At 43.0% G+C, this 10,979-nt stretch overlaps 1 protein-coding gene across 1 annotated transcript in view; it reads left to right on the top strand.

Moving 5' to 3' along the window:
• Positions 1 to 1,690: 1,690 nt before the first annotated feature.
• The window catches only part of KDM5A (lysine demethylase 5A), a 50,132-nt gene continuing 40,843 nt past the window's right edge, over positions 1,691 to 10,979 (top strand). Inside the window, exons 1-5 of the mRNA XM_017804743.1 lie at positions 1,691 to 1,867; positions 3,668 to 3,745; positions 4,796 to 4,918; positions 7,068 to 7,238; positions 7,717 to 7,851. Of these exons, the coding sequence (XP_017660232.1) occupies positions 1,703 to 1,867; positions 3,668 to 3,745; positions 4,796 to 4,918; positions 7,068 to 7,238; positions 7,717 to 7,851 (672 nt within the window). The 5' untranslated portion in view covers positions 1,691 to 1,702. The remainder of the gene's footprint in view (positions 1,868 to 3,667; positions 3,746 to 4,795; positions 4,919 to 7,067; positions 7,239 to 7,716; positions 7,852 to 10,979) is intronic.

Here is a 10,979-nt window from a genome sequence, read left to right as displayed (position 1 = left end):
AATGCCTTCCAGAGCCCTCCACTAACCCAAACATGTTAACACAAAGCTGAAACAACTTTGAAGAGTCAGTGTCAGTCTACAAGAAAATCAGCAAAAGAGTGGTTCTCAAAACAAAGCTTTTGAGCATGGAGATTTTTCCCTCTGGTATTCCTGGCTAGATCATTGCTTACCTTCAAACTGAGAACGTTATTGATTCTGCTGATGGGAATAGAATACATATGTATTTCCTCAAGGGACTCTGGTACAGCTCATCAGGAGAGAGACACAACCAAACAATAATAGAAACAAAATGGAAGGAGTTAATAGGTAAATGTATTCGGTCTGAAGCAGATCTTGTAAGCCTCATGGGAGGGGGGGGGAGAGGAAATTAATTTTTTGTGAGCCTGAAATAGAACACCAGGACCAAGGTTTGAATAATCAGAAGAGAATAAATATTCACAGAGAATAAAGTGAAATGTGGTGTTTGGTGAACACTGAAGGCAGGGTTCTGGTTATAAAGAAAAAAAACAACAACATACAATTTATTTTGAAATACTATGTTGCAATGGATAGGCAAAAGAGATACTTAATGAGTCCCAAGAGGTACTTAACAAGTCCTAAATTGTGATTACTTGACTTAGGAAATAAAACATGGCATCAGGGGAGATCAGCAGAGTATCCATCCATAGCACAGAGGTTGGGGGGTGACGGTGGAGTACTGGGCCCAACCTGAAGGAGTTCAGCCTGGAGGAGATGGAGGGGAGATCTCATCATAGTACAAAACTTCCTTGTGAGGGGAAGAGGAGGGGCAGGCACTGATCTCTTCTCTGTGGTGACCAGGGACAGGACCCGAGGGAATGGCCTGTAGTCGTGTTAGGGGAGGTTTAGGTTGGATATCAGGAAAAGGATCTTCTGCCAGAGGGTGGTTGGGCACTGAACAGGCTCCCCAGGGAAGTGGTCACAGCGCCAAGGCTGTCAGAGTTCAAGGAGCGTTTGAACAACGCTCTCAGGCACATGGTGGGATTGTTGGGGATGTTCCTGTGCAGGGACAGGAGCTGGACTGAACGGTCCCTGCCGGTCTCGTCCAGCTCAGGAGGGTCCCACGGTCACGGACAGACGGACGGACCCTCCCACTCCCGGGGGCGGGGCCTAGGGGAGGGCGGGCCCTACGAGGGGGCGTGGCCTGTTCATGGGCGTGGCCTGACGTCCGGCCCAGACAATGGGCGACGCGGCCGCTCCGCACCGGAACTGAATGGCTCGGGTTTCCTCGCACATTCCTCCGCGGCGGAAATGGCGCCGGCCCCGCCCTCCCGCTCCCCGGCGTCTTCTTGCCCTGCGCGGCGCCCTGAGGAGTGGTGGGCGGGGCTTTTGCGTGCCTGGGCCTGCCGGAGGGGAGTCCCCGGGGGCGGCGGGCGCGGCAGGTTCCTCGCCAGCAGAGGGGTGGCGGGGGGACTACTTTTCGGATCGGAAGGCAACGCGCCTTGCAGTTCCGGGGGAGGGCTGAAGCGGCCCGTCACTTCCGGCGGGCCGGACGCGAGGAGTGGGGCTCGGGCGGGGAGAGCGGCCCGGGCCGGGACAGCGACCGCCACCGTCACCTCGACACCGCCGCTCGTCCACTCCGCCGGGGATGCGCCTCGGCCCCCGGCCTGGCCCCTGAGCGCCCCACCCGCCCCGCTCCGCCCTGCGCTCCCGGCGGCGCCGGCGCCCCCCTCCCCCTGCGGCCATGGCGGGGGGCGGTGGGTCGCGCTACGCGGCCGAATTCGTGCCGCCGCCCGAGTGCCCCGTGTTCGAGCCCAGCTGGGAGGAGTTCAGCGACCCGCTTGGCTTCATCGGCCGCATCCGCGGCCTGGCCGAGAAAACCGGCATCTGCAAGATCCGGCCCCCCAAGGTACCGCGCCCGGGGCTCCCGGGGGGGCTGAGCGCGGCTCGAGGGCTCCGCGGGGGGCGTGAGGGGCCGGGCAGCGCCTTCTCCCACTCCCAGGTCGCCCGGGGTACCGTGTGTCCCTTCCGACAGGCCGCGGTGCCCCTGCCGGGGGCACCGAGAGACCTGTGGAGTCTCTGACCTCGGAGCGGGGTGTTTGGAGGTTCCTCTGCGGAAGGCGAGAAGCGAACAGTGCGGGAGCGCGTCCGGGACTTCACGATCTTGTCGCTTCAATAAAAAACCCACCATCCGACTTGTGAAAGCTGCGAGGGTTTCGTGGGTGAAATCGGGCGTTTGCTCCGGGAGGGGAGGAGAGAGAAAAGAGGGCGTTTGTTTTTAACGGATTGCTGTTTATAAGCATAGTCTGTCAACTGTTAAGAGGAGCGCGGCCACCCTGTTTGTGCAGGGGAATTATGTTTATTCGAGGCCGTTTAGGAGGCAGAAGCTTGATCGCTCCAATGACTCGGTCATTACTTCACGATCACTTGCCCAGTGACCTGGGAAAACCATCTCGACAAGGCAGAAGGCAGTTAGATCCCTAAATTATTAAAGTACGAATGGACTTTAAATGTGGCAGTTAAGTAAGAGGCTTGAAAACACCGAGAGAAGTAAAAACCTGAAAAGAAAGCATGAACTGAGATAACGGGGTTTGCCGATTGGATTTCATGATCCCTCTCCCGGCCTGTTTTGGTTCCCGGAATCAAAATCAACTAATCCCTGTTTAGTTGGTTTAATGGCACGGTGAAAACTTGACCTCCGCGGGGCTGCCCTTTCTAAAATAAGCAGAATGGCTCAGGTTGAGAGGCCACAAGAAACCGATCCAGGTCCTGTTCATTGAGAATAACGAGAACTTTCCTGGCCGTGGAATGTGTTTGTGTTTCTCCACGATTGCCGAGCTGTTTGCACTGCAGGGTTTCACGGGATGCACGAGTTGATTTGCAGCCTGCAAGAAGGACTGAATCAGACACTTCACGCTAACCTTACTGATTTATTGCTCTTTTCCATTATTGGAAGCTGTAAATATTTTACAGTTGGACGTGAGGCATTTATGTGCTGCAGCAGGGCAAATAATGAATATTTAGTGTGGGTTGTCCACTTGGAATGGGGTGTCCTTGCTCTCTTACATTTGCTGCCAGGTAGATAATCTACTGTAACTGAAGATTTTGTTTCAAAAAAAGTGCTAAAAAACTGAATTACTTGTTTTGATGTTGTAACACAGCTGTGGGAGATAGGGCTGGGAGGCACTTGTGGTTGAACCGACGGCTGGTGGTGCTGAGAAGGTCATTGTTTAAGGCTCCATTTCTGTTAAAGAGCTGGGCTCCTGACTGGTGGTCTTATCTTTATACATGAAAACCTTAGATGTGTTATAATGTGCTTTATTTAGTCTTTGTTGCTGTTGACAGTGAGAATTTTTCAGTGTGCAAGATATGTGGAACTTTTTTTAGAGTAACTAACCAGCAAGCTACAGGGTGTACCACTGATTTAAATTTAGCGTGAAGCAATGCATGCTGAAATGTTTTAAACCTTATTTTCTTTTACATTTTTACTTCTGTGAGGATCTTTTCCTCTAACTAAAATATTGTGGGAGGAACGTTATTGTATAAGCACAAGAATGTCTTAAAATTGGAAAATGATATCACCAGTTGTACTGAGAAACTCATTTACTGTTGGAAGCCTGTTTACTCAGACATTATTGGGGTCTGCTGGTTTTGTGCATTTTTTGAAAAGTTTCTGGAAGCAATAAAATGTCTTTCTGTCTCTGTTTAGGACTGGCAGCCTCCATTTGCATGTGAAGTACAAAGTTTTCGTTTCACTCCGAGAATTCAGCGCCTGAATGAACTGGAGGTGAGCTTTCCCACTGTTGATATAATTTTGTGTTTGCACTGAAAGCAGGAGGTCTCCCTGCTTGAGATTTGCATCTTGGCAGGTTTCTGGATGGGGGATACTTTAGAAACCCGTAGACCACATCAATGTTTATACTTGGCAGTGGCAGAGTTCATATAAAATAACTCTCCATGGCTTTGAGAAAAGTCTGTTTTTTATTTTATTACCCAAAATAACCACAAGAGCTTTTCACATTCAACTGGAAATGTCTAAAATGAATTCCAAATACCATGTGTGTAGTAAGAGCAGCCAGTGTCTAGCCTTCAGAGCTCCACAGGCAAGGATTTTTTTTCTCTTGAAATATTTACTGCTGTTCTGAAGCCTCTGGTTACTTCATACTATCTTGATAATGCCTTTTAAGCCTTAAAATGAACTGAATTTTTTTATGGCCTTATTATAGTTGGTTAATTTTATGATTTAGAAATCTATGTGAGCTTTCTTGAAAGCAGCATGAGTTCCATTCTGGCCTGGTTTTTGCTTTTCTCTACAGCACTTCTCAAAGCCCTGCTCTGTTCACGTGCCAAAACGTCGTGTATCGTTTGGCTTGTAAATGGGTCTCCTTATGGAAAGTGATTTGAGTACTCCTAAAATACTCAGGGGAGGAGGCCCCTCTGCATGGTTGAGGCATATATAAAAACTGTTTGTAACTCTCCCCCTTCCCACCAATGTATATTTTAATAATTGCTCTTGTGTTTCTCTCTGGAATGCTGGGTTTTTTTCATAAGTTTGCGTTTTGGTTTCAAACCGAGAAACTATTAGGTAGGAGTTTGGTTTATAGGATCTTAAATGCAGAGAGAAAAACATATACAATTTTCTGTTTGTAAAGATTTTATTTTTATTAGTGTTTCTATTTTTAGGATTTTTTAACATGACTGAGAAATACCCCCCTTGCCAAGTTGCATGTTGAAAATGAGAACGTCATAAAAACTTACCTTGTTTTCTCTCAGGACTGTAAGGTTTTGTCACATTTGTTTTGGGACATGCATGATTGTCTGCTTTTGTTGATTGCAGGCGATGACAAGAGTGAAGCTGGACTTCTTGGATCAGTTAGCAAAATTCTGGGAACTTCAAGGATCCAATTTAAAAATCCCTGTGGTTGAGAGAAAGATACTGGATCTCTATGGTCTGAGCAAGGTAAGTATTTGTAGGCCTTAGTCGGGCAGGGACTTGGTTTTTCATTCAAGCTCAAGAAGCCAACTAACAGGGAGGGCTTGTTTTACTGCACTCCCATTAATGTGGAGATTAAGTAAGTGGGGAAAAGACCACAGTGAAACAACATTTCTAATTTGAATGGTTATGGCAGACATGTCATAGCACAGTTAAATGAGTTGCCTTTGGTTGGGTTCTATACAGCAGGTATTCATTACCTTCTGTAGCTTGAATATCCTGGTGTCAGCTGGCCACTTGCTTTTTAGTTCTCCTTTTTCACATGTGGTGGAGCTGCAGGAGTTTGAGGTGTTCTTTGGGGAAGGCAGCACTGTGCTTGTGTGCAGTTCAGCTCTGAACTGGCAATTCTGTAGTTAATTGTTGTACTTGCTCCCTCCTCTCTTCCAGCAGAGGTTTTTACAAACATGCATCTTTGAGAATTTATAATGTCAGCTTCAGGAATAATTATTTTAATTTTAAAAACAAACTTGGCTTAAGGCTGGCTAGAAATCTATTCTACTGTAGTTCTATTTGGTGTGTTGTCTTTCAGCACAAATGAACTGTTGGAATTTGCTTTTGCACTGGCAAAATATATGTATCATTATAAACTTAGCTGCTAAGGATGGCTTGTTAATATACATAGGTAGATTTCTTCTTACAGGGTAAAGGCTGAAGTTCTGGTAGTTCTAGTGCTTCTAGGTTAGAGCATCAGTTTCCATTCCCCATCAAGATTGCTTTCTCACAGGTAAGTAAAAATGTAAAGATCTGAATAGGTTTTATTTTTAAAGAAAAGTCAAGTACTTTGGAAAGTCTGGAAGTGCCGATAAAGTGCAGAGAAAAGCTGATAAAATGCCTTTCAGTGTTTTTTTTTTTCTTTTTGTGTCTGTGGTGGTTTATTGGGATATGCAAAGTATCAGGGGTGCTGGGGAATATCTGGGTCACTGTTATGAGCTGGAACATTTTAGTTGGCTGCAGATTTGCAGGTCTAAGCTCATATAGTTCGTTAATGGCTTCTCTAGCCTCATGTATAGATAATTTTGGAAAACAAATTGTAATGGAAATTTTGAAGATAAGTTGAAATTTAGGACTGGCTTCATTTTAAAATGCTTTTCAGGAACTTTTCTGTAAATATGAGGAAAAATAATGATCAATAATATTAGTGTTTTATTTAACTATGATTATAGGAAGAACTAAAATTAACAAATTTGTTTGTCACTGTCGCAATTAGACTTCTGAATTTACCTCAGCCTCAAAAGCAAACAAAGAATTTCACTCCAGTAACAAAATGTTTTTGCATTGAGGTTTTTAACAGTCTGTGAAACATTAAGCATGAAATTTGGTCCTTGTGGTCCTTTGTATAAAGAAATGCAATGCAAAACTACATTGCTGCAGAAATGGTACTAGTCCTGCAATAATATAAATGAAATTATAATCCCTTGGTGTATTTAGCTACTTGGCACTGAAACTTTAAAAGGAATGGAGGCAGTGGAAATGTTGCCAGTGTTTCTGAGGAAGCAACTCATATGCTGTTATGATCATTACATGGAGGCAAATGGTCTTGTTTCTTATATGTAAGCAGTAATAGTTCTGTATGTGAATTACTGTTCTCAAACCAGTATAAAAACTGGACTGAGTTAATTGGAAGGTAAATTCCCTTTTTCCTCTTTTTATAGTAGTCTCTCTTCCATTCAGGGTTTTGTGGGAGTTTCTCTAACTCTGAAGTTCTGAGCTCCAACACTCCCTTCTGCCTGGGGTCTGTTAGAATAGGCTTTACTTCTGGGCAGGCTTGTGTTTTGCATCAGAGTACAAGTCTGGTGAGAGTTAACTTTTCAGTTTGTTCTGATGGTAGGGTTTGTATTTTTTCCAACACATCATAAATCTTAACTGTTGGACTCCTCCTGTCTAGGACAGTATGCAATTTACATTTACTAGATACATTTTTATGTTAAATGTATGAAGTAATGAGTCTAAGGAAGTGATTAGTTATTAAAGTACTAGTCTTTTGGGAAACAAAAGCTAAATCCAGGATCCTGTCACTTTTCCATAGAACCTTTTAACATTTGGTTGGTTTAATTGATTCTTGATTTATGCAAGTTGGTGAGAGCAGCTCAAAACCCTTTTTATTTATGCATTTCAGATTGTTGCCAGCAAAGGAGGCTTTGAAGTAGTCACTAAAGAGAAGAAATGGTCTAAAGTGGCAAGTCGGCTTGGCTACCTTCCAGGGAAAGGCACAGGGTCCTTACTCAAGTCTCATTATGAACGGATCTTGTATCCCTATGAGCTCTTCCAGTCCGGAGTCAGCCTTATGGTGAGATGCTTGTCTTTCACTATATGAGAGGGGACCCAAACAGCACAGAGAGTGCTGTGTTACTGCATTACTACATAGGGCCTGTGCTTTTAGAAGCTTCAGCTCTGCATACAAAGCTAGAACGACCCTCACACTCACCTGTGACAGAATAGTGCTAGAACTTATAATAATGTCACCTTGTGTAGTTATTGTTGGGTATTTCTTTATAGGATTGAAGTCAACCCTATTGGGAAGGAAAACAAGGCAAAAGATATGATTAATTGCAAAGATCTCTTTTTCTCTTGATAAGTTGGTAGTTGAGATTGGGTTTCCGTGTTTGAAGGGTGTGTGGATTAATTGGCTTCTTGTCCACATGGTGTGTGTAATGCTGTGTGACTTCACTTGTCCTGTTTCTTAGCAAACAGAATGATTCACAGGCTGTGGAATGACTGGCACTGCCTGACCAATCATCACGGTGTCCTGTGCTCTGATCCCCTAGGGCATCCAGAAGCCTAACTTGGATCTTAAGGAAAAAGTGGAGGCTGAGGACCTCAGCTCAGATGCCCAGGCTTCCCCAAAGCAGGCTTCAAGAATGAATGTTGTGCTGAAGAGAACCAGGCGTGTCAAATCCCAGGTACCTGTTAACCCGCTCCTACAGAGACCAGTGCAGCAGCCTTTGGCTGTGGGAGCCTGCTCAAAAGCACCACCAGGAAGCAGCCTCCATCTAAATAAAATCCAGAGAAGGTTGTCTTTCTGAGACCTGGTTTGATGTGGTAGATGCACTGTTTATATCAAAACTTCTAAAAGCTGCTTTTTGTTTATTGATGAGAGGCCTAAGTACCTTGGTAATGAATACTTCTGTGAACACTAAACAGATAGAAAGCTGTTTGTTAATTATGTTAAAGCTTTTGCTTGTGCAAAGTTCTAAAAGTTTTTTAAAACCTTTTCAAATATGCCCCTTAGTGACACAAATATGTGTAGGTAAGTCTTTGTGGAATTGCAGGTGGGACTATCTCAAGCTGGGCAGACTGTTTCTCTGAAGAAGTAAAACAAGTATGTGAGGAGATGATCAGTGATGGCTGGAACTGTATAGGATTTCTACAGTTTTGCTACTGAAAAACAAAACTTTTTTCTTCTGAATTACTGGTGTTATAGGAACTTCTGGTATTCTACCAGGTGATATTATATCCTGGGAGTACCCCGCAGTAAATATCAATTCAGACTGAATCACCACTCTTTTAAATGCTGTCTCATTAGAAACAACTGTGGGGTTTTGTCCTGATGGCTCTATTGCACTATTTAAAGCAGGCCTTCACCTTTGATATCCATTGCAAGCAGCATCCTAAGGCTCTTCACATGAAATCCGGTGGCTCCCTGCTGGCTCATCAGCAGAGCGTGGGCGAAAGCTGGATTTATATGCAACCAACTTCCTACTTGCTTCACGCCATTCTAGACTTAGTTTCAGCACCACCAAATTTTTTCAAATGCTCTTAAACTGCCTTTTTTTCAAATGCATCTTTCTTGTCACTGATATACTTGAGTATCCCTTATCAAGTTTCACGTTTCTTTGATGTCACGGTTGATTTAGGCTGAATTGTCGTTTTTTAGTCTGTTTTCTTAGCTGACTGAAGCTGACTTGATGTAATTTATCGTAGCCACATAACAAGGTATCACATAAGCGGTCTCAGGCTGTGATCTTACCAGGTTTCTCAAATAAAGCATTGTTGGTGAGCTGTCCAGGAAAACTGAGAACGCTGAATGAACTGTGGTCATTCACTATGTGGAATTCTTTTTAGGATTTTACTGAATCTTACAGGAAAATACCAGTATGACCTTCTCCTCATACATGGTGTAAGAAGCATCACTATGGTATTAAGATCCTGGGTGATCTTTTCTCCTACTGATTTCAACAGAATAATGGTACTCCTCATTTCTCCTTGTTGGAAAAATGATTCTGTGGTGGTCCTGGCACTGTGTAGCTGCTTCATTTTGTTTAAAGGGGCTGCATTTCAAAAATGAAAGATTATTTTGTTTGGATCATCTGCAAAAAGTAAATATATATATATATATATATATATTTAAATGCCTTTTATTAGGCTTATAGCCAAGCTATCTTTTAAGCATTACAGTTATTAAAATGGCTGAAATGACTTGTGTAATACAGGAAAAACTCAACCTACTTGCGTAGCCAGGAGAATTAGTTTCTGGCTGTGTTGGAAGCTGTGTGTAACTATCATAAGTCATCTCTGGAACAGCATTTAGAAGCAGATTTTTTTTTTTCCTCAGTAGCCCTAAATGGTAGAGGGTAAATATCAGAGAACATGGAGAAATCGTTCCAGATGTCAGTGCACCCCCTTAGTGTAGACAGGACGCTGTTTACTGTTTGAACTGCAGACCTGGAATTGTACCAGGGATTGTCTAAATAGTCTTCAGAGAACAGGTAATATGAAAATAATGTAAAGACTGCTAAATAAATGTCATTCTGCTCTAGCTGAAACATCTGAATGATTTGTGTGTAGTGTGCCAAGTAGTCCAATGCCTGGGTAGTGAGCATGGATAGCTCCACAGGCCTCTGCATCCCTGTAGATCTTTTTCAAGTGCTAAAAGTACTTTCCAAAAATCCTCTGCATCTTCTTGAAGATAACTTGCCTAAGAATGAATAAGAAAGCATAAAGATAGTAATGAGAAATTACTTAAATAAACATCCTCAGCAGTAGAAGAGGGTGTCAGACTTCAAAAAAAAAAAATTTCAGGGTTTTTAGAGAATGTGAAAAGTGGAAGAAAATAGGGAATGGGTATTCTGTGGATAGGGTGGGTTGAGAATCTGAACACCACAATCCAATGTCAGTTGAAAACTTTGTATCTGAATAGGAAAAGAATAATTTGATGATAAGAGATTCTGTTCAGAAAATAAACTGAACGCTTTATTCTCTTTCTCTTTCCTGTGAAGAAAGCTTTCTCAAATAAAAATTGGAGAAGGGCAACCGAGTTCCTGAGGGCTTGTAAAGAAAAAAAGTAGGATTAATTCAGATTAGGAAAAGAGAACATCCTTAAGGAAAGATTAAATTTAAGAGAGTGCTTTCTTAAAAAAGAGTAGTGTATCTTCATGGATGATCTGTTAGGGTGTATTTTAACTGCCAAGGGATTTGTCTGATGAGGTTACGTCATGGTGATTTCTGGTGAAGAAATGCAGTACTGGAACAAAAAGTGCTGTCTTTTCGAAGGATGTTAACTTAATGTCCAGAGGATTTTCTTAACTTAAAACCAATTCTATACAATATATCTGCTTTCAGATTTCTCTTAGAAGTTTGGTTGATTGTAGAATAACATAATAAAATAAGCTTCAATTTGTTTAGTTTGAAATATTTCCATCCATGGGAATAGCTGTGAAACAAAATAGTGAAACAAAAGAGCTCTGAGATATGCTGACAGAATGCCCCAAACATGTAAATATTTTGGTTCTTGGTTGTAACTATTGTGTTCTTGCACATTGGGGGTGGAGGAGTGGGGATGCAAATGTTTCAAAGTTAATGGGGGTGGGGACAGCGGAAAAAGACAGTGCGTGTGAATCCAATGTAACTGGATCATGTTATTAGGGTTGGCCTATATACAAGGAAAGCCCTTGAGTTGTACTTTCAGTTGAGAAGGTGAAAGAAACAAAATTATGTCTGTATTCTTCAGCACAAAGAGGAGATGAGAATAGAATCACAGTTTAATCAAGTTCATTTCACTGATGTGGAGAACATATAATGCAAAAGTGAG

The sequence above is a fragment of the Lepidothrix coronata genome, unplaced genomic scaffold, assembly GCF_001604755.1.
Source record: "Lepidothrix coronata isolate B3197 unplaced genomic scaffold, Lepidothrix_coronata-1.0 Scaffold10, whole genome shotgun sequence".
NCBI lineage: Eukaryota > Metazoa > Chordata > Aves > Passeriformes > Pipridae > Lepidothrix > Lepidothrix coronata.
The sequence above is the reverse complement of the archived record's forward strand: the minus strand, read 5'-3'. Positions and strand labels throughout refer to the sequence as shown.